The sequence below is a fragment of the Telopea speciosissima genome, unplaced genomic scaffold (assembly GCF_018873765.1).
Source record: "Telopea speciosissima isolate NSW1024214 ecotype Mountain lineage unplaced genomic scaffold, Tspe_v1 Tspe_v1.0167, whole genome shotgun sequence".
NCBI lineage: Eukaryota > Viridiplantae > Streptophyta > Magnoliopsida > Proteales > Proteaceae > Telopea > Telopea speciosissima.
Window position 1 is genome coordinate 1 of NW_025317503.1, and position 24,644 is coordinate 24,644.

Consider the following 24,644-nt stretch of genomic DNA (forward strand, 5'->3'; position numbering starts at 1 on the left):
TAATTGTAAATAAATAAAGATGGATCAATCTATGAGGCCCGAAAACCAGTCCCAAGAAAAAACTCGAGAGAGATGATCGAACTAAGCCCGGGGCCTGTTTGAGCCCATATAAAGACTTGTGTAATTTGCGGACATAGGTGGGCTGGCTGAAATCTTCATACCCTTGCAGGCTGGACCATGTAGACTTCTTCATTGAGAATGCCATGTAAGAAGGCATTTTGAACATCAAGTTGATGAATGACCCAACCATTGGATATAGCCATAGTGAGGACGGTGCAAATTGTTGTGGGCTTGATAAGCTGGGCTAAAGGTTTCATCATAATCTAGGCCTTACATCGATGAAACCCTTTAACAACAAGACGGGCCTTATAACGCTCGATCGTGCCATCCGCCGCTTAATCCTGTACACCCATTTACAACCAACCACATTTACATTAGTAGGAGGTGGTACTAAAGACCAAGTGCCATCCATAATAGGGCTGCAAACTCATCAGACATGGCCAATCTCCACTCAGGATCCTTGGCAGCCTGAGTATAACAAGTGGGTTCAGTAGGGTGAGGTGGTGGGGTTTTGGAGGGAGAGATAAGGGTATGCAAGGCAGTGGAGGGGTCATTGTAGAGGTCACTAAGAAGGCGAGTGTGGAGTGGAGGGGTGGTTTGAGGGGTCAAGGATGGTGTGGGGGACGGATTGGGTGAGGGAGATGTGGAGTCCACAAAGGGAGGGGGAGGGTAGGAGGTGGCGGTGGCGGTGGCGTGGTGGGTGGTGGCGTGTGATTAGGAGGTGCTGGGTCAGGAAAAATGGTGAGGGGTAGGGAAACCCAAGATGGAGGGGAAAGTGGGGAGGGGGGCGGTGTGTTGGCTACTTCCACGAAAAGGAAAGCGCGATTCATCAAACCCGACATGGCGAGCGATGTAAATTAGCCTAGACTCAAGATGCATATAACGGTAACCATGGTGATGATAACTATATCCAAGGAAGACACAAGGAGCAGACCTTGGATCCATTTTATGACTATTGTAGGGTCTAAGAAAGGGAAAACAGAGACACCCAAAAACTTTAAGAAAGTCGTAATCATGTGCGTGATTGGTGAGGAGTTGATATAGGGAGATATTTCCAATGATGGGAGAGGGCATCCGATTGATTAGATATCTTGCCGTTTCAAAGGCATAATCCCAATAAGCTCGTGGAGACAGTAACTTTGGGCCAAGAGAGTGAGCCGGTTTCAGCAATATGGCGATTGCGCCTTTTGACAAGTGCCCCGTTGTTCATGAGTATGAGGCATGATATACGATGGTGGATGCCAAGATTGGCAAAATGGGAGGTGAGGGAGTGGTACTCCCCTCCCCAATCGGCTTTGGATACTTTTAATTTGCCTAAAAATTGCTGTTCAACAAGGGCTTGGAATTGCTTGAAAATATTAAAAGCATTAGATTTAATTTTTAGAGGATAAAACCAAATAAACTTTGTAAAATCGTCCACAAAAATAATAAAGTAGCGATGTCCAAGAGAGGAAATAGTAGGGCGGGTCCCAAATGTCACTAAAAATTAAATCATGAGAAAAATTACTATGACTATCTGTTTCACGAAGAGTTAAACGGCCAGACTTTCCAATCGGACGGAGCACAAATGAGGCGATGAGGGAAGCTTGATATCACGAAGCATCGTCGAAGAGAACGATCATTAGGATGGCCAAGCCTTTGATGCCAATGATCATAAGATGTGAGATGTGCAAGGTGTGTTGATGAAGAAGATGGCTGGATCGACGGCAGTAGTAGAGAGTAGAGACCATTGTGACTACGCCCATAAGCAGAATTTGATTGGACGTCGGATCCTTCACATTGAAATGAGAAGTATGAAATTCAAAAACACATTATTGTCGAAGCAAATTTATGAACAGAAGGCAATGAAGTAGTAAGAGATGGAACATGTAAAATATTAGAAAGAACTCAAGGACGAGAGGTGGAAGGGAGAGAAGAAGACCGAACATGTGACATAGGGACATAATTACCATCACCAACCATGAGATTGTTTTTACCATTGTACGGTGCATAAGAGGAAATTAGGCGTTGCATGATGTGTAGCGCTAGTGTCAGGAAGCCAATGGGTAAGGCCGGATGAGAAGGCAGATGGGGTAGGTGGCGGTGGGGGTTGTGGGTAATGGGGCTGATTTGGTTAGTAATGATATTGGGTGGGTGGCGTGGGCAGCAATGGGGGTTGATTTGTGGTTAGATAGGCAGAAGGCTGTGCATATGACGGATTGGTAGAGGGTAAAACGGTTTGGGTGGATTGGCCAAGCTGCTTGTTGCGATAATAACACGTCGGGGCTTGATTGGTCCGACCATAGATCGTGCAAGGACTGTGGGCATAGGCATTGGAACGCCTATAGGTGCAGCGGATGGAGGGTCGCTAGCGGGCACCCGGGGGAAAGAAAGAAAAATGGGAAAATGGGAGTCGTCACCTAGATTTAGGGTCTAGGACCCATGAATGGTGCCCCTCCTTCGCAGAAGAGGCGCTAAATTAACTCCAATGACTCAATGGATGGTCTGCCCCAGATCTCTAGGTAAGTGTCAAGTTACGGGCTGGGAAGGTGTTAGGCACCCAGCAACCGCCCGACCGATGGCCGGTCTTCCTAGACCAAACTTTGTTGTGTACTGTTGTGTTATACATAGTATGCACCTAATTAAACTAATTTTTTTGTGTTTTATTCAAATTAGAAAACCTAACCCTATGGTAAAAATAAGGTTAACTGTACAAAAGTGATTAAGATCCTAACCCTATGATTATATCATGAAGAAGGACAATTACCTAGAATACAAACTTACTTAAGAGCCGAAATAACCAAAATTATGAAAATGCCCCTAGAGGGCCAAAATATGTACAGAGACATGAAATCACATTTAAATACTATGAAAAATTAAAACATGATTAAAACTAATTAACAACATGCATGTGAATCATTAAAATATATACAATGCTAAAAAGCACCAAATAGTAAAATTACCAAAATGCCCCTATTAGGGCAAAAACATAAATATGCATGAAAATGCAAACTTGTACTTAAAACATGCTTATAAAAATTAAAACATGCAAATAAAGTGACAACCTTTCTAGGGCCCTAAACATGATTCAGTCACAAAATGACCAAAATGCCCCTAAAGGGCAAAATGGTAAAAGTGTAAGAACATGCACTTTCAAATAATTTCAGGCATTTGATATGTCATTAAACATCCTAAAATTACTAAAATGCCAAATAAGGCTACTGGATGGTACATTGGGCCCACATTTGGTAAAATGATCAAAATGCCCCTAAGGGCAAGAATGAGCTTTATGCATGGGTATGACACATGATATGCATGTATGCACATGAAAACATCCTAAAACATTCTAAAACAGCATGTCATGCATAAAAGTATCTTTTTCTGATTTTTTGAGATTTTATGATTTTTTTGGGTTTTCCACCTACAAAATTACCATTATGCCCTTATGGTGAGAAAAGGCATGGATGACATACAAATCAAATTCATACGCGGATGGGGATTGTCCTTTGTGATATGATGCATCATAGAGGACACTCCATGTCCTTGCTGAGTGAAGTAAGTCATAAAAACAAATTTTTGTATTTTTGGAAGGTAAAAAACAGGATTAGAACAAAGAAAATACAAAATAAATATTAAAAACCCGAATCAAACAAAACCAAAACAGTGACATACTAATATAAACATCCTCTTCATACCCATATCAGTGTCTAAGCCTGAATCCGATCTTGTGGGCCCCACTCTTGCCCCAAAATGTTCACAAGGGCAAAAGTGTCCCAAAAAACATGATTTGGAGCTTAGGAAAATTAGTGGACATAAAAAACAGTGGGAAACATATCCCCTAAAAATCCCAAGATTTTATCAATCTTGTATTATTTTTAATATTTTTGAAACTGAAAAACAGCCTCTTTATGTAAAGAAAATCAAATAAAATATATAAATATATATAAAAATACCCTTGAAGCGTGGAAGGGCATGGGCTCAGCTTGGGTAACCTTGTTTGACAGTAAATAGTCGCCAGAAACCTCTGAAAGCCGTTCCAAATGTGGTTGCTCGAATGACAAGAGTGATGAGTAAGGGGTATTTATGGAATTTTATATATCTTTGGGAGCAGAGTATTGGGGTATACCTAGAATGGACTGAAAGAGGGAAGAATAGACTTCATGAAGGTAATTTTTTCAGAATTTTTTCTCTGTTCTTAAACCCTCCAAATGGCCTCCTATTTATAGGAAATAATCTGTTCGAGGAAATGACTGAATGAGCCCTGGGGCATTGATGGCAGGGAACAAAAGCAGGCTGACACGCACGACTTGTGCGCACAGCAGGCGCGACTTGTGCGTCTGGGCTAGGCCTGCAGGGCTGTTGGGCGTAGGCCGGTGGCTGAGTCATGGCCGGTGCAGGCTTGACTTTGGCACACCCATGTGCGCATGGGCCCAAGCCCAAGTGGGGGTGGTGGCTGGTTTTTGGGTCGGTTTTGGTTGGCCCAAGTTGATTCGGGTCAACCCAGATTGACTAGAATTTTTTCCCTTTTTTTTTTTTTTTTCTTTTTTTCTTTTTTCAATAAAAACAACGGTTCTATTTTAAGGGTCCACATTCAAACATCAATATCTTTTGATCCGGATGGCCGATTTTGACGCATCACCTATCGACGTGAAGATTGCAACACATACTTTCCATCCGTACGGCAGATATGACCTGATTTTGCCTAAAAGTGGCACGGATATCAAGAAAAACACATAAATGGTGTTTCACACCGATCAAGGTCCAAATGATACCAGAATTACATGAAATTTTAAGTGTAAGCACAATATGGCCAAATAAAGTTATCCAAATGGTTTCAGGTCACATCGGGTGGCTTGGGTACCAAGAACCACACCAAGGGCAAAACGGTCATTTTCATAAAAATTATCCGATTTGGCCAAAACTTTTTGTGAAAGCTTAATATGACCAAATGAGGCCATCCAAAGTGTTTCAGACTGAATCAGGTGGTCCAGATACCGAGAAACATATCAGCGGCAAAACGGTCATTTTCACAGAAGTTACCTGATTTGGCCAAAACTTTACGTGAAAGCTTAATATGACCAAATGGGGTCATTCAAAGTATTTCGGACTAAATCGGGTGGTCCAGATACCGAAAATCGTGCCAGGGGTAAAACAGTCATTTTTATAAAAGGTGTTGGATTTGGGTGAAACTTCAAATGTGGACTTAAAATGGTTAAATATGACTACGTTAAGGGTTTAGGCTCTATTTGGGACAGTTTGGTTACAAAAAGCGGGGTAGGGATAATTTGATATTTCTTGCCATTCAGTTACCACATGAGTTACGTCCTTGACCATCATTGCCAAGACACACTCCCAAGGTGTCAAAATGTGGTGTCCACAACGCCCAAACCCACTAGGTCTGTTTGGAGCACCACGGTCTCCCCTACCACGACCACGGCCAGTGGAAGAGCCACGGCCGTAAGATTGAGAGGGGGGGCCACGAAATTGTTGAGCAAGATTGGTAGTTGCATTGGCGGTCGGATCCGACACGGCTTGACGAGATGCAATGAGATATTCACGAATGAGAAGCAGGCCATGAAGTTCAGTATAGGAGATTGATTCCTTGCAATCCATCACTGCTGAGACCACAGATTCAAATTCAGGATGTAGGGCACGAAGATGTGTACGTATGTTCGGATCCTCCGTGGGTAGGGGTTTGCCAACAAAGATCGAGCTCATCGAAAGGGCCTTGACCCGATGGAGAAACTGAGTGACGTTCTCCTTGGGTTTCTGAACAAGGTTCTGGAGGGCCACATTGAGGGAGAGGAATGCGCGTTGTAGAGGCAGAACTGAAGGCTGCATGAAGAGCATCCTAGATTTCTTTACTTGTTTCACGCCCAACGGCAAGAGGCATTGCTTCATCGGAGAGAGAGGAGATGATAATACTCATGATTGATGCACCTTTTCGTGCCAAACATCAACTTTGGTTGCATCGGTAGGGCATGGATTGGAGCCAACAACATAGCCATAAAGTCGTTGGCCTTTGAGGTAAGGGACGATCCGAGTCCTCCAATAAACATAGTTTTTAGATGTTAACTATGAGAAAGGATTTGACTAAGGGTGGGAGTATGAGATGGAGAGGAGGGAGGAGAGGCCATGGCCAAAATTCTTTACTTGTTTCACGCCCACGGCAAGAGGCATTGCTTCATCGAGAGAGAGGAGATGATAATACTCATGATTGATGCACCTTTTCGTGCAAACATCAACTTTGGTTGCATCGGTAGGGCATGGATTGGAGCCAACAACATAGCCATAAAGTCGTTGGCCTTTGAGGTAAGGGACGATCTGAGTCCTCCAATAAACATAGTTTTTAGATGTTAATTTATGAGAAAGGATTTGACTAAGGGTGGGAGTATGAGATGGCGAGGAGGGAGGAGAGGCCATGGCCAAAAATTCGTTGGGGGAGGGAGGTGGGATCGATTTTTGTTCTTTGGAGCTAGGGGCTCTGCTACCATATTGGATTCTGAAAATAATGTATTGCCTTAAACTACAAGATTGTATATTTATAGGTAAGGTGAGAGAAATCCACAGGTTGGAAACTCAATCACCATTACCATATATAGAAGGATGTGATTGAGAGAATATAGAGATTGAGAGAGATCACAGGGACTGCATACAATAATAGAAAGGTAAATAATGGAAAGGTAGGATTGCATGGAATTGCATGCAATAATAGAAAGAATAAAGATGGAAGGCTGTTATGGCTGATAACCCTCATCTACAAGGCATCTCAGAATTGGTCATTGCCTTGGACATCCTCCGCATCGCCCTCTTCATCCAAGAAGTCCACCACCCACACCTCTACTCTGAGATTCGAAATTTGAAAGAAACCTGCAACTACAGAGTTCTCCTGATCTGATTTCAGAGAAGTTTTGCTTGATGAATCAACACTGTATCATAAGGATAGCACCTAAATTTCATAGAGCTTTGTTTAGCGATTATGATCCTAGAATCTTGGTTTGTTTGGGCTAGCCGTGTGGAAGCCCTTCCAAAACTCCTGTTGTTGCCTTTGCCGCCATAGCCATATTCACATCCAACGTTAGGTAGAAGAAGACAGTCATTCCCATGATTCTTTAAACCGCCCCATTTTTTCTTTATTTTTTTATTTTTTTGTTTTTAACAAACACATCAAAATTCTATTCTTCAAATCTGAGTAAAACGATAGTTAGAAGCTTGTATTTAAAGAGAAAATTAAAAAACCCCTAATCTAAAACTGAAATTAACATAAAGACTCCTAATTGAGACTCCTAACTGAAATAAAATTCTAATTTAACCCTATCTTAATTAACCTATTAAAATAAAAGATTACAAGATAAATCCAAATTAATAAAAACCTTAATAAATAAATAAATAAAATCCTACTGAACCCAAAGACCTAGTTGGACCCGACTCATCTTCTCATGGATACCCAAATGGGTTTGGGTCAGTCCAAGACAGTGCACCTGCATCACTCCCACATCAATTCCATCAAGAAACAGTACAAGACGCTTGCCCTCCTTCTACACCCTAACAAGAACACTTCTGTGGCCTCCGAAGATGCCTTCAAGTGCGATGGGGAAGCCTTTCAAGTCCTCTCTGATAAAATACGCCACAAAGAATATGACCTCAAGCTTTGTATCTCTTTACAATCCTAGGTTACGGCAACAACATCCACCACCTCCTTCTCCAGAGAGTTGAACCCATGACCACTTGATTACAATGGAGCAACCTAACCGTTGCACCAAAGTCCACCCTCGGACTCGTTAAACACATCAACCCATGACCACTTGGTCACATGCTGGATAATAATAATAAAAATAATAACAATTATTTCACTGTGTTTATTATGGATCTCAGAATCTCTATCATGGAAAATTTAGACGTACGGGCACTTGTTGTCAAAATCACTAATTAAATAGTGCCAAGAGAAATTAAAGAGATATCTTCTAACAAAAAGCTAACAGCATAAAAAAGGCCGGGGAGAAACCAAAATTCCAAAGACCAAAATTAAACATACCTTATCAGTTGGGGAGAAGCATCTTGCAAGTAAAACCACTCTGTACAAGTTTGTTTATTGCATCCCTAAACTTGTAGTAATCGTCTTCCCTGTTGTAAATTTGATGAGAAATCCTGGCATAACCTGTTATACAATCATTCTTGTCCCGGGTTCCAGTACTGTCACCCTCTTTCGGTGCTTGAAAATATATTGGCACTTCAATGCCAAAACAGTCCCGCAAATGGGCCCTCAATTTGACCGCGCCCTCTTCACTTGAAATCCCCAGGCTAGCAGGCAAGCCAACCATGACCATGCTAGCACACATCTCAGGCGGTGACCCAAGATGAGTTCCCCAAGCCTTGGCAAGCATCTCACCCATTTGAACAACTGCATCATGAATCCTTTTCCTAATTCCTTCAATTCCACCTTCGAACCTACTAATAAAATCCAAAACCGATGGCACAACAAGCTGAGAACTATAGTCTCTCGTCCCAATCCAAGCACTTTCTATGGCCAACCCTTTACCATATTCATCAGAAACCACAGGATGGTGCAGTTCCAACGACTTTGATGATGATGATGATTTTCTGCAGTGCAGAAATGCAACAGAAGGCGGACAGAAAAACCACTTGTGCAAATTACTAGTGTAGAAATCTGCCCCAATATCTTTGACGTCAACCTCGACAGAACCAATTGAATGAGCAGCATCTACCAAGACTTGATCAACACCTTCCTCCCTACATATCTTAACCAACTCCTTGATCGGGATGAGAACGCTTGGCATCGAAGTGATATGATCAATTACTGCTAACCTAACTTTCTTGCCATTAGATTTCCCTTTCTCCAAAGCTTTCCGAAACTCAACAATAATTTCTTCGTTCGAATTTACGGGTAACGACAACTGGACTTCAATTACGGAAGCCCCAGCATGAGAAACGAGGTACGTCTGGATCGATTTCTTTACGGAGCCATGTGCAAAGTGAAGCATGACTACAGCGTCTCCTCTCTGAAACCTCCCCTCGACAAACTCCCAACAAATCTGTTGTAGCACAATTGCCACAGCAGTCGTGGCATTATCAACAATTGAGACCTCATCGACATCGTCGGCGTTGATCAGATCTCTAATCACAGTCCTCGATTCAAAAATCCCTTTCTTTAAATGATTGTAGTAGAAATCATCCGGTTGCTGAAGAAATCGAAGCTGCCACTTTCGTTGAGCAGCGATAATGGAAGCGGGACAGCTACCGAAGCTGCCGTTGTTGAGCCGAGCGACTCCAGGCTGGTGGTGCAAGAATTCATCGCGAATTTCAGATTCAGATATGAAAGTGGAGAGCTTTTGCATCTTGCAAAGGTCATTATTGTCATCGTCATGAGAGGCGTCGCCCTTTTCTTTCCGTTGAGGATCCATAGTCGGAGTAAGTAAACTTATGATTTAGACATTTTATCCAAATGCAATAGAGGAGCACGCCATAGAAACCAGAGCTAGTGGTATGGTTATAATCCATTTCGTGGTTCCTTAGTTTGGAAGGGATGACCGACGTTTGTGGCTGTTGTGTCGCTTTAAAACTAACCAATCAAACCAAGAAGGAAAGAAAGTGAAATTTGCACGGATTTGGATCAATCGTTATCCTCTGCTGTCCAGAGGATAAAAATTCGACTTGGATCCCCTTCTCCCGCGAATCGTTATCTTCTGCAGTTACAGGACGATGCTGTACTGCATCATACGGTGTTGCGGAAGCCATTTGGTGGATTCAGATCTTCTATGGCCTGGTTCATAGCAGCCGTCTGCCTGCCGTGAAGCCTACATTTGACATCTGTAAAGTGAATAATCCAAGGGTAAGTTTTAAAACTTTGAGTTGTTTAAGCTAAAAAACGGTTGAGGGCACTCAACCCAAGACGGACCTGTCCGGTTTATCAAACCGACCGTGATTCAAACCGTTTTACTCCTTCAACAAAACAAAAACCCATCGTCCTCTTTCCCTCATTCTGAAAACCCTCGATTTGAAATTCCCAACGAACCTGCGCATCCCAAACCTTCCCTCCTTCCTCCATCGTCCTCGTGTCAAGTCTGAAACCCTAGCACTTCAGTCTTCTTTGTGCGTAGCCCAACCCATCTTCGTACTCTGGCTGGCGAACCTCGATTCTATCAATCTTTATTCTCACTTCATCTCTCTCTTGCTTCTACTGTTCTAAGGTTCCATCTCTTCTCACTCTATTCCGTAATCCAAGTATCCTCCTGAAATGGATCGTAGATGTTTTGGATTGAAATTCTTGGCAACTTTACCTATCCCATCCCCATCGTCAATTCTGCCTCTTGGCTTCTTCCAAACCCGATCAATAGAAATCCTCTCTAGTCCATTGAAATTCTTGGCAACATTACCACCACCCGAAAGTAACTTGTTCGGCAGTGAAATTAGAAGAAGGCGGACTAGATATCGTCATCAATTTTGAATTATCTCAAAAATTTCTAAACTTGCTTTCCGATATCATCTGTTCTTCCAATGGACTTTTTCTATGCGGTCTTCATTACTATAGAACCTATTACATATTCAACCCTGTCACCAAGGAGTCTTACCGACTTCCTCCTTGTACCAAGAAGCAGCAATCGTTCAGGGGTTTCGTTGTTGCCAATGCCGACTGTGATGATGTTTCATCGATCCGATACAAAGTGGTGCGTTGGGAGACTGGCTTTGCCCGGTTACCTTATGAACAACAACCATCAACAATTAGTCTGCATCAATTTGAGGGTGGGTGTTGCATCCACTCTGTTTTTATCTCCAATCTCAAAAGCTACTGAAAGGAATAGGAGAACATTAAAATACCTTGAGAACAAAGCCACCAAGCAAGTTTGCAGGCCTTGGAAGCACATGCAAATGAAAATTCAGTCTTGATTTTGAAAAAATATAGCACGAACCAGTTCTTTTTTCTGACCCTAAAGAGGATGACAACTCCAATGACAATGGTCTAACTTGAAGATTAGCTCACAAACAGAAACCTAAATCAAAGAAGACTGATTGAAGTTCAGAATTCAGAGTTTTAAGAAGTTGAATGCAACTATGATTTCTGAAATAGAGGGAGAAAACTGAATGAAAAAATAGAGAAGAACTATAGCAAGTAATCAAGCAAATCAATGGCAAGTTCCAACAGGTTTCAATCAAGGGTCAAAGCTGAAACTGAACTTGAAATAAAGCATTAATTAGAGTCCTGATGGAGTAGTGGAGGTACCAAGAACTGTGGCAGAATTGTAAGTTCAATCCCAGCATATGCACTTGCTCCAGGGGGTGAAAAAACAGAGAGGAAGAGGATGGAGTAGTAGAGGAATTGTAAGTTCAATCCCAGCATATGTAGAACTATTTTACAAACAAGAAATAATAAAAAGCAAAATTTAATGGGAGCAGCAAAGATGGCTTGCAAGCATTAGGGAAGCAGACAATTATTAGGGATGCAGGAATTGAATAACATTTATTCCAGAACCAAATTTTGATATAGCTCAAGAGAAAGAGGCCAATTCAAGAAAAATGAGAGTGGCCATTAACATTTTCATCCTATGCCAAGGTTGTGTCCATATCATAAATTTACCTCCTGCTACCCATATGGTCAGAACAACACAACATTCATTAACCGATACAAAATCAAAATATAAATAAGTCAGCCCTGAATTGAGTTAAAAACTATGAATGAAAAGCAAAATAAATGAAAGAGAAACATATCAATAGCTAGTATCCATGTAGGATATGATTTGTTGGAAGTCACAAGAACACTAACCTCTGAGAGACAAGCCTCTGCAGTATTTCTCCAACCTATCAGGCTAATGAATCAATCACTTTCTCATTTTATTCATTCACTCACAATGGCAAAGGGCTCATTCACTCAAAGGAGGAGGAATTTATTCTCTTTTTCTGCAGTTTTTACTTAAAAGAACTTGAGGATGGTCTTTTGTCCACCTTTTAAAAGACATAAAATCTGTTAAAACACTTGACTTCCATCAACCACACCACATCCAACTAAAGAGTTTATTGCCACATTAGTTTTACATGATCCACCTCCAAGGGTTCCTACAACTAATTTCTTCACTCTGTTCTTTCTTTCTCTTCTCTTTTTCAATTTCTTTCTTGTCAATCAAGGATAAACCAATAGTCCAAGTTTCATTACAATCGCCAAAAGCTTATAATCTAAAAAGAATTTCTAATGTTGTTCAAAACCAAATGTAAAACTACTCCCAACACTCAGCACTCTAAAGCTCATATTCTTTAATTATCTTTCCTTCTTCATTGAACATTTCTTGAAAATCTCAAGGTACATAAGGTACATGAGCAGGTGGTTTATATTTTTCTTGCTGGGTGTAACCCCAGTTTCTCTTCCATTTTGAGCTAAAAGTTTACACTCAATAGGAGTCCTGGTGGGTTCGAACCACCATATACTGGGTGTAACCCCAGTTGCTCTTCCATTTTGAGCTAAAGACTCACCTACCTCCATAAAAAACAGTAAAAAATTACTCACTGAAGAATGCTTGAACATGATAAAATATGCATCATGATGCTCCTAGAACTCAATAAATCTTGGCACGGTCCTTTAATTATTATCCAAAAGATATGGGGGGGATTGCAACAACTCAAAAACATCCTCTTCTAAGTTATGTAATGATAATAACAATAATACTAATAACAGACAGCGTAATTGCTCTGTCAAGCTAACAATCAATAACTTTGAACAATTAATAAGCGTTTAGAACACTTATCGGGCAACAATGAAGAATAAATTATTCAAGAGGGAGACTATATGGTTTGATTTTAGAAGAAGTGCAAGCCGTTGCTGCCATAGTTACAGCATAATGTAAATAAGTTATTCAAGACCTAAAAAACCCTATTTCCTGGAAATTATGACACTCTAAGGCTGCAATGGCTTTATCCATTATCACTGGACTGGTATTTAAGATCATATTAACTCCACTAACACAACCATAGTTGTTGAAACTGAACCAATTCCAACAAATGACAAATTATATTGATCACCTCTCAGGCTCTCAATGAAATATGAAAAATCATTTTTTCCCCATTTTGTGTAACAAAGCTTCATAATGAAATGGCAAAAATTAGTATCTATTTAGCTCTAAGGGATAATGAAACCCCATTCCATAACGCAAATATATGAATCATAAAAACGAAAAAGAAAAATAGCGGAATTATAAAGACAAGCTTAGAATATGCAGCAGTGCTTAGGGTAACCGTTTCATCAAGGATTTCAGTATCGGTATCGGGTATCGTATCGGGCAGGCGATTTTAAGAGACGTGTCGTATCGTATTAGAGATTCGTATCGATCGGTGCAGAAACGCATGAAAATGATTAAAAAAACACATGAAAATACACTTTTGGACACAAAAAACAATATAAACAAGCAATTTGTGTCATATATCATGCATATATACTAAGAATTGGGAATAATCAATAATCAGACAAGTGCGGAGCTTTGAAATTGTTATGAAAGATTAAACTAACATAGAAATTGCATCATTTTCATGTATTTACTACCTAGCAAAGTTGCCCTAAACAATATTTAAACATTTTTATATTTTCTACAACTAGTTACACATTATTTAATTTTTCAAATAATGAAAAAAAAATGACATAATGTACTACATATATGAATCTAACTCTTCTCTTCTATTTCAACCAATTACACATTTTATCAAACTATAATGAAAGAGTATATATGGAAAAATCATGATTTTTGACATTTTTTTAAGTATTTTATAAATTCAGAAAATACCCAAAAAATTTAAAAAAAAATACAGATTTTAGGGTAAATGTATAATCTTGTATTCTTGTTGGGATGTCATAGATCTATACATAATGTACTACATATACTATATACATTAGCATTTGTTTTAAATTTAAGAAGAAAATAAATAAATAAATCATTTTAAAGAAGGAATTTTCGGTTTTGGGTAAAAAATGCCAAAGAAACATGGATTTGAAGTCAAATCTTTGTAAATGTATACAAAGAATGCAATTTCTTTGTTAGTTTAACATATTCCCTTTGATTCATACCAAAAAGCATACCAAAAATCAAAGATTTAAGCAAAAGAATCAATTTTTTTTCAAAAAACTTACCTTTCCCTTCAAGAACAGCTTTTGATTTCAAATGTGGGCTGTTAGATGCACCAAATGATGTGATTTCACCAGCTTTAGGGTCGTTTTTGGCAAAGGATTGAAAGCCCTCAACAAATCTTACCCAAAAACCAAGTTTAAATGTGCTTTTTGAAGGGTTTCTCAAAGCTGGAAAGAGGTTTTTTCCGCCAGCCTGCTCAAAGTTCGACTTTCTGGTTTTCAGAAATGAAATGGACATGTGGGTTTTAAGTAACGATACGTATCGAGACGTATCGAGTCGTCTCGATATGTATCGATATGTATCGACAATCGATACATATCGAGATGACTCGATACGTCTCGATACGTATCGTTTTTTTAAATATAATAAAATAACATTTTTAAAAACTCTCGGCTGTATCGATACGTATCGATCGTATTGTATCGTATTGGTACGTCTCGGTCGATACGTCTCGATACAGTCAAGACATTTGCATTTTTGAAAAAAAAAAGATACGTCTTGGCCTGTATCGTATCGACCACGACCGATACCAAGACGTATCGGCCGAGAAGATATGATACGGTCCGAGACTTAAATCCTTGCGTTTCATTATCCAAAAGGAAAGACAAGCTTATGCAGCAAATGGGATAATAGAGAACCTCACCTTCAATTAGGTATTAGGTCTTCTCTCAGAAACAAACGAAGCCTTAACGTGGGTAGAAATCCTCGGAGCTTACCAACGTCGAAGAAGGTGACAATGTGTGTACCGGCAGAGGATCGTGGGAGCAGCAATAGCAGGTAGGTATGAACGAAGACGAGAATGGAGGTTCACCGCCGTAGAGATTGAGTTCGATTTACCTCCCATGGATTTCAAAAAGCCTAGTTGATTATGTAAATAGCAGGAAGTAATGACCCAGGTGTGCTTCATCCTTTCAGCCACTGGATCAACCTCAGTAAACGTGGAACATTCTCTTGCCGCGCCAGAAGATGTCCGGCAACCCTGCGCCATAGAGGAGCCAAATCCGGGGAGTGGAGGCAATCCACGGTATCTATCACTGGCTCTGGCTTTTATAGCACCAGCTTGAACTGGAGAGGACCAATGAAGAAAGAAAGAGGAAAAATGGATATATACCAGAAAGAGGTCTAACCAGAAAGAGGGAATGGATATATGAGCAAAATAGGGATGGGGATGAGATGAGAAATGAAAGATAAAAGAGTGAAAATAAAAAGAAAAAGAAAGATGAAAGGAGGAGGAATGAGGCTCAGCCCAGAGTCCCAGACAGACAGGAGAATCTCAGCTAAGTGGGGTCTGCTACATGGATCCTTGCCCTCCAAAGGGCCCTATCCGAGGTCATACTTGGTACCAGACCTGATGTAGATCCCAGCCCCATGCATGAGCTGACATACAATCGAAGGAAGAAGATCCAGTCCAGCCAAGACCAGTCAACTCAAGCCTAACCAGTCCCTAACTTTGGGACAGAATTGGACTGAATTAGACCAGCCAATTTGTCTTCAAATCAAGCCATTCCCTCAGTAGCTTCTAAGCAGCTTCTCAGCAAGTATCTACTACTATTTTCTTAGCTAAGCCCTCACTATATATAAAGGCTTTATTGTAAGTTTTTGAGAGAATAGAATGAATGAAAAAAATGAAGTTTGTTTTTGCAAATAATTGCCCTGAGAAAGGCTGAGAGATCAACTAAGAGAGTTGAGGGTGAGAGGCCCACGGCTGAGACAGCCCTCTATCCCCATTACCCTTCGATCCCTCCATCTTCTTTTCTATCTTCTGTTTTATTTGCTGATTTGTTCCCTTAATCTGAAGTTTATTGATTGAGATCAAGATCCTGCCTGGGGTGATCATTCGTGATTTAACCTTACATTAAATTGGTATCGGAAGCGCATGACTACCATGAAAATTGTTGAAATTTTGAAGATGGAAGAGCAACAAGAGAAGACAGACTCAATAATCACAGCCATCGAATCCATTCCGGAGAGGTTGGTGTGTGAACCCCAGCTTGATGATGATTGGGCTGTTGATACTGCCCTTGAAGGAGAAGAGTGTGAAGACACCCTGGATGATAACAATGACATCTATGAAGTTAATGTTGAAGTTTCAGTAATTTCTGTCGTCATGAAAGAGTCAGTCCTTGATGTTCTAAATGTCGAGGCTTACATTGAAGAATTTAAAGCAAGCAAAGTTGAGGCAGTGAATGATGTGGAAGTTGAACACGTGGAATTTGTTATTCCACCAAAGAACTTTGAAGAACGAACCCCACACATTCTGGATTACATCTATATCTTCAGGGAGCGTAAGAATATTTGTATGGACAAGTTTGACATTCACCACACCAAGCTTACCCCTACCATCTTCAAAATTCGAGGTCAAATTTTTTCTAAGAGGGGGAGAGCTGATATAGAACCCAGCCCCATGCATGAGCTGACATACAATCCAAGGAAGAAGATCCAGTCCAGCCAAGACCAGTCAACTCGAGCCTAACCAGTCCCTAACTTTGGGACAGAATTGGACAGAATCAAACCAGCCAATTTGTCTTCAAATCAAGCCATTCCCTCAGTAGCTTCTAGGTAACATCATCAGCAGCTTCTCAGCAACTTCTCATCAGCAGCTTCTAAGCAGCTTCTCAGCAAGTATCTACTACTATTTTCTTAGCTAAGCCCTCACTATATATAGAGGCCTTATTGTAAGTTTTTGAGAGAATAGAATGAATGAAAAAAAATGAAGTTTGTTTTTGCAAACCATTGTCCTGAGAAAGGCTGAGAGATCAACTGAGAGAGTTGAGGATGAGAGGCCCATGGCTGAGACAGCCCTCTATCCCCATTACCCTTCTATCCCTCCATCCTTCTCTTCTATCTTTTGTTTTATATGCTGATTTGTTCCCTTAATTTGAAGTTAATTGATTGAGATCAAGATCCTGCCTGGGGTTAGATCATTCGTGATTTAACCTTACATTAAGACCTAGATTATACATGTCCTTCCTCAAAACTTCTCCTATGGTCATTTTAGGCCTGCCCCTGGCTCTCTTGACTCCTTCAATCGGGATCATATCACTTCTCCTTACTGAGGCGTCCCTAGGCCTCCATTGAACATGACCCAATCGAGATCATATCTCTCCTTGTTGTTGATTAGGGCAACTCCCAAGTCAGCTCTAGTACGCCCATTCCTTATTTTATTTATCTTAGTGATGCAGATTCATCATCAAATAGGGCTTGTTTCTCTGGGAATAAGTGTAGGGTTGGGATATATATATGTTGGGCCTTTGTTCCCAAGGGTTTTCTATGTATTAGGCCACTTTAGTGGGCCTGAAATAGGGGTATATAGGTTGCATACGGGATTAGCCCAATATTTAGTTTTTATTTTGTGTTTTTAATTGAACCGGTTTAAATTGGTTGCATCCAATTGGTTCAATTGGTCTAATCTAAGTGAAGTGATCCTATTGGCTAAGAGGTTCTTATATCCTATTGGCTACTAGGGAATCTTCTTTATTTTAAGTAGTTTAAGTTGTTTTAAGTCATTAGGACTCTATTTTGAGTCTATTTCAGTTTCCTAGTCAGTTTAAGTTGCCTAATAGGTTAGGGATAAGGTTAGGCCATTCCTTTTTAGTGTCTAAGTCTATTTTTGAGTCTTCTATATAAGTTTGTAAGGGAGGTCAGCATTGGATACGAATTTGATTAATGAAAAGCTTTTGTTTGCTGCCATAGCTGCTGCTCTGCTCTGTTGAGTGAACCTTGTGAGTAATATCAAGGCTACCTTGTGGGTAATATCAAGGTGAAGGGATTGGTGGACTCCGATCGACTCCTTGCATCTTGTAGATCGGGAGGTCCTTCTTCTAGTTCTTCAAAGCTGCTACCATTGAAGATTTAATCTTTCAAGTAAGTAGTTTATGAATTCAGCATTTAACCTTCTTCTTCTAATCCTCTAACCTAAGCTCCATCTACTCCTATTATCACCCCTTCCATTAATCCATAGATCCATTAGAACCCCAAAACCCTAAATCCAATTCTGCCCTAAATTGCAGAATTTTGTAACTCATCCAAACCCTAACTTCTTTATACCAAAATAATCCCCTAGACCTGCCCATTAATACCCTATAAACCTCTTTCCTAAAATCTGCCCCTAAACCCTAGATCTTACAAACAGTCCATTTTCATAAGGCATCCTACCCAAAACCCTAGAATTCCAACCTCAACCAAATTTGATCCAACTTCTACCATTAGACTCATAAAATTCTGCACATCATTACCAAATAAAACCCTAAGTCGAAACCCTAACCATAACCCTAATTCTGCCCTAATTAGCCTAAGCTGTCCTAATCGGCTAGCCTTGTTAAGAGATCCTATTACCCTGGTTCCTAGTGGGATTACTCCTACCTAGGACTACATTAAATTGGTATCAGAGCTATGGTGGAGGGAAGCTCCAACCAAGCCTCGAAAGACCCACCTCCCTTCGTTTTCAAGACCCAAGTTCGTCTACCCAATGGGAGCACAGCCATCTTAGTTGTTGATGAGAGGAGACGTAACAACATTATTTCACAATCCGTGGTGGATATGTTGTCCCAATCAGGAGAGATTTGCATCGAGCCTACAGGTAAAGTCTGTGTTGAATTTGGGTGTTCTTCATATCATGATGGTGCTTGGTGTAAGCCGGTACCATCTCCAAGGATCTTTATTGCAGTAGGTTGCAATTGGTTGGACGAGCAACAAGGTTGGATTGAACCAGAAAACAACTTGTGTGTCCTACCTGATCGACAGCGTCTATACCATTTGTTTACTCTAAAAGGATTACAACCAAAGGTGAACACATCGACTGTACAGCCACAAGGACTGCCGAACATGTCAACTCAAATGCAAGTGACATCGACTGTGTTTGAAGTTTCACCTATGGCAGATGCACCAACAAAAGATTCTACTAAAGCGGTTTGTGTTGAAGAGATTCAAGAACCTATAGCTAAAGAAATTCAAGTAGACCAAGCTGCACCAGTAGTTGAGATCATGGTTGAGAAGCTCGGCCATCAAATTGATGTGGAGGTCCAACACACAATGGTAGAAGAAACTACTGAAGAGGGCAAAGTAGACAAGGCTGAGGACATGGAAGATGAAGTGGTGATTGACAACACTCCACAAGAAATCATCGACATCTAAGATGTTGTTCTTGAAGAGGTCGAGCACATAGAGTTTGTTATGCCACTATGGTTCTTTGAAGAGAACGCTCCACGCATTGAAGACTTTATCCCCAATGTTCCCGCTTCACCGAAATTCTGTTTGGTGATGGTCAAAGCTGCTGATCACATGTTGATTCCCCCTCATCACTACAAAATTCGAGGACGAATTTTTTCAAGTTGGGGAGAGTTGATGCAGATTCATCATCAAATAGGGCTTGTTTCATTGGGAATAAGTGTAGGGTTGGGATATATATATGTTGGGCCTTTGTTCCCAAGGGTTTTCTATGTATTAGGCCAATTTAGTGGGCCTGAAATAGGGGTATATAGGTTGCATACGGGATTAGCCCAATACTTAGTTTTTATTTTGTGTTTTTAATTGAACCGGTTTAAATTGGTTGCATCCAATTGGTTCAATTGGTCTAATTTAAGTGAAGTGATCCTATTGGCTAAGAGGTTCTTATATCCTATTGGCTAGGAGGGAATCTTCTTTTATTTTAAGTAGTTTAAGTTGTTTTTAAGTCATTAGGACTCTATTTTGAGTCTATTTCAATTTCCTAGTCAGTTTAAGTTGCCTAATAGGTTAGGGATAAGGTCCGGCCATTCCTTTTTAGTGTCTAAGTCTATTTTTGAGTCTTCTATATAAGTTTGTAAGGGAGGCCAGCATTGGACACGAATTTGATTAATGAAAAGCTTTTGTTTGCTGCCATAGCTGCTGCTCTGCTCTGTTGAGTGAACCTTGTGAGTAATATCAAGGCTACCTTGTGGGTAATATCAAGGTGAAGGGATTGGTGGACTCCGATCGACTCCTTGCATCTTGTAGATCGGGAGGTCCTTCTTCTAGTTCTTCAAAGCTGCTACCATTGAAGATTTAATCTTTCAAGTAAGTAGTTTATGAATTCAGCATTTAACCTTCTTCTTCTAATCCTCTAACCTAAGCTCCATCTACTCCTATTATCACCCCTTCCATTAATCCATAGATCCATTAGAACCCTAAAACCCTAAATCCAATTCTGCCCTAAATTGCAGAATTTTATAACTCATCCAAACCCTAACTTCTTTATACCAAAATAACCCCCTAGACCTGCCCATTAATACCCTATAAACCTCTTTCCTAAAATCTGCCCCTAAACCCTAGATCTTACAAACAGTCCATTTTCATAAGGCATCCTACCCAAAACCCTAGAATTCCAACCTCAACCAAATTTGATCCAACTTATACCATTAGACTCATAAAATTCTGCACATCATTACCAAATAAAACCCTAAGTCGAAACCCTAACCATAACCCTAATTCTGCCCTAATTAGCCTAAGCTGTCCCAATCGGCCAGCCTTGTTAAGAGATCCTATTACCTTGGTTCCTAGTGGGATTACTCCTACCTAGGACTACATTACTTAGTTTTTCCACACATCCATCTTAACATCCTCATCTCCGCTATGTGTAGCTTCTGAATATGACACTTCTTAACTGCCCAACATTCTGCCGCATACATCATAGCCGGAGATGAGGATGTTAAATGAGGCATGCCAAATCTATGGGACAATACCTAAAGGAATCAAGGTGCTTGTGAGGCATGTGCTCAATTCACGCTTGATTCTCGAGGCAGCCTCACCAACCCTAATCACTTTGGGATTAGTTTTTAAACAAACTTTGAATGTTATTTAAAAATTGGTCCAAATAACTAGTTTACTTATTTATTTATTTATTTTAACTAACATAGGAAAGGGGAAAAAAAAGAAGACTGCTATATAACTAAACTACTAATAAACCACGTTCTATTGTCAACATTAGACTTTTCTCCATTAAACTATATTTTATCACACTATATCTTCCACCTTGGATAGAAACTGAAGCACGAATATATACACTACCCATTAGAATGGAATTTGCACAAGGGGAAAAAAAAATTTCTTCCTCTCTCACAAATGCATATACACTTATATTGATGGATTGTAGACACCTCATTTATGCTAGTGAGGTTATGCTCCCAGCTCTGAGGATAACACCTCACACCTTTTTGACAAGTGGAATGCCACCATCAGCATTTGAAAACATTGATTTGAAGCTTCATGTTAGTTTGATAGTTAAACCCCCTTCATTTTGTAAACTGTCCTTGTAGACATATTTCTTAGTAAAATGTGAAAATGGAAATATGGAAAGCAGGTTCTTGAAACAGCCATAGTATCAAGTGGAAATAATATGGCAGTTCATAATTTCACATCCCTGGAACAGAAGATACTTGTCAATGGGTGGCAGAATTACTCTAATCAGAGTGATCTCTCAAGCGTCGCTATGTTTGTGTATATGATCTCTTTATCCTCACCTTTTTGACAATTGAAATGCCTATATCAGCATTTGAGGTGAGAGGCCTAGGCGCGAGTGAGATACTCAAACCATCTATTTATCCCCTTCTTCTCTATCTTCTGTTTGGTTCTTAGAATACTATCCTATTGCTGCTCCATCGAAGTATTGCCTGAAGTCTTAAAGACACATACTGCGGTCCTTCAAGGTTGTGAACAGTTGCTCCAGCAGTGCCAATAAGGTCTCGAATAACTCTCAGAGGATGATTATTGCAGGCTATTAAAAAAGCAAGTAGGGAAATCAATGGAGAAGAAGAAGAGGATCGATGAAGGGATAGATGGTTTGAGAATCTCACTCACACCTAGGCTTCTCACCTCACATAGGACTCTCCTACACTGCCGCACACAGGCATCGGTAAAACCAACTCTTTTCTTTTCATTCAATTGTTAGGGGGAGACTCTAAGGTCTCAATTACATATAGTTGTTTCTGGTATTAAGAAATAGAAAGTAAAAGAAAATAAAAAATCTGTAGAAGTCTCTTACACAGCAATATTGAGACTTGTACAAAAAGCTAAAAAAGATCTTAGCTATTAAGCAACATAGAAAATACTAAAGACAAATAAAATCTGAGCTCATAACTAAAGAAAACACAGAAATAGAAACCCCAAAATATAAACTATAAAAGTAAAAACTTATAGTAAAGAAGTTAGCAACTAATATCCCTATCAAATCTCCTCCATATGGGCCCACAGCACTGTTCACATGAACAGTATCTCCGTTCATGTGGATATCAATATATGAACAGTGTTTAGTGAACAGTAACACAAAACAGTGTTTTGGTCATTTTCTTCTTCATTCTTCAATCTACATCAAGAACAGTAGAATTCCAGATTCAGGAAAACAGAACAAATATAAACTCAGCTTATTTCAGATCTGGAACTTACTAATGTAGCAAAGATCCAATCAATGGAATCTGACTTGCTGGTTCTGCAGCCTCCAGGTCAGCACATGAGTAGACTGATAGGAGAAGAAACATACAAGAAAGACAGGAGATACTGACTGTTCTGGGACTATGAACAATACCTATAAACAGTTTTAGGGCTTTGGTTAAAGGCCGGCTTAGGTACAATATCAGTATAACAGAACTCTAAGAAGAAAAGATGGAAGAGAAAAAAAGTGAGGGATGGAACAGCAGTTTCAACCAAGGCTCTGATACGAAATAATACTATTAAACTCCAAAGGTTTATGGATTTCATATGCAAAAAGGCCCAGTAATAGGCTATTAGGTATGCAGTCAAACAGAAATTAATATCAGTCAAATGGGTTCAAACCAGCAAAATAGAATAGAGAACCTCTGATTTAGCTAACAATTCTCAGAATTAACAGGATTTCAGATTCTGAGAAACAGAACATTATTTAAAGTTTCAGATATAAAATCTAAAATCAGATCATGGAAGAACCGAACAGAACAGTAGCCTGATATAGGTAACAGATCTCAGAATAGTAATGCAGAACTTCAGATCGGTAGTCAAGATTCCAGCTAACAAAAAATGAGATTTAAGTACACCAACCTGTTTTTTTTTTTTTTTTTTTTGGTGTGGGTTGAATAAAAAATTCATAACCAAAGAAATGAGAACAACAAGGGCACCCCAAGAAAAGAACAAAACAACTTACAAAGCCCTGCCTGTACAGGGGGAAGGCATGGGCTTGTAAAATAGAAGGGGAAACACCCCAATGATTGAATAGTCCTAAGTTTGAATAGTCAAACTAGGAAAAACTAGAAACCAAACCAGGATCTTTTATCAAAAGGTGAAACAGTTTTAGAGTAAAACAAAGAGAACAATGAGAAATAAATCATATGAGGAAACCAAGGGATGGGAGTAATAAATCATAGATTTGTTAGCAAAAGAATAACCGACAACCTCAACCATAGAGTCAATTGCATCATCAGTCCACTCATTCAATGTCATAGACAAAACCTTTGAAATATGTGTTCCAATAGTTGATGAAGAGAACCTTGAGATCAGATTGCTCGATTGTAGACCAGTAATGGAGATGCAAAGAGAACCAAAACAAACCATCCGTGCTTCCCACCGCAAGGTGTCAAACGGATCAAACACTGATCCCACCAGCCTTGATCAAACACAAGACAAAAATCTTCAATGGAGAAGATGAGCAACAAAAAGCTTTTCATTAATATCAAAATTCGTGTCAAATACTTGCCCTCCTTACAACCTTATAAAAGAGACTAAAAAATAGACTCCTACACTAAAAAAGAAAGACCTAATCCAATCATTAACCTAAAATGTAACCAAAACTGACTAGGAAACTGAAATAGACTCAAAACAGAGTCTCAATCCAGGCCAACTAAACACTTAAAAGAAAAACTACTAAAATCACTTAAACTGAACCACTAGTTGACTCGGTTCAATTTAAGAAGAAAAACAACAAAATTAAACTAAGTATGGAACTAAAGCATCTAATCCTGTATGCAACCCTATTACCCATACTTTTGGTCCATAAAAGTGACCTATTACATTGAAAACCCATTGGATCAAACAACAAATATAGAACCCAACCCTAGACTTATTCCTAATAAAGCAAACTTATTTCATGATGAATCGCATCAGCCACCAATTGATCTTCAAGTCAGCAATAATGTTTGAAAAATTGTTCTAAATAATTCACACTTTGGTCACTCGTTTATGAGAAATTTCTCATCTAATTTCTCTTTCATATTTTGCCCAATTATTAATTTGGTGGAGATCTCTCCTTTCTCGGTTTTGTTGAAATTGTCGTTATTAAACCAAGGCATGACCCTTAAGTTTTGGGGCCACAAAATCGACCTTTCTCTCCTTCGATAATTATGGATCTCTAAAGCTTTATCATGGAAAATTTAGACGTATGGGCATGTTGTCAAAATCACTAATTGATGTGTGAATGTAACACATGATATTTAACAAGTCTAAAGCAGTTGTCTTGTCCAATGAAGCAATGTATATTCATTTATGTGGCTTTGTACAGGAAAA

At 39.7% G+C, this 24,644-nt stretch overlaps 1 protein-coding gene across 1 annotated transcript; it reads right to left on the bottom strand.

The window, feature by feature from the left end:
* Positions 1-8,063: 8,063 nt before the first annotated feature.
* On the bottom strand, positions 8,064-9,461 carry LOC122647800 (probable L-cysteine desulfhydrase, chloroplastic). Its single transcript, XM_043841114.1, has one exon. The coding sequence runs from the start codon at positions 9,459-9,461 to the stop codon at positions 8,079-8,081; it is 1,383 nt and encodes a 460-aa protein (XP_043697049.1). The 3' UTR covers positions 8,064-8,078.
* Positions 9,462-24,644: the final 15,183 nt, after the last annotated feature.

Coding starts and splice junctions, on each gene's coding strand:
- LOC122647800 (XM_043841114.1), bottom strand. CDS start 9,461: ATGGATCCTCAACGGAAAGAAAAGGGCGACGCCTCTCATGACGATGAC.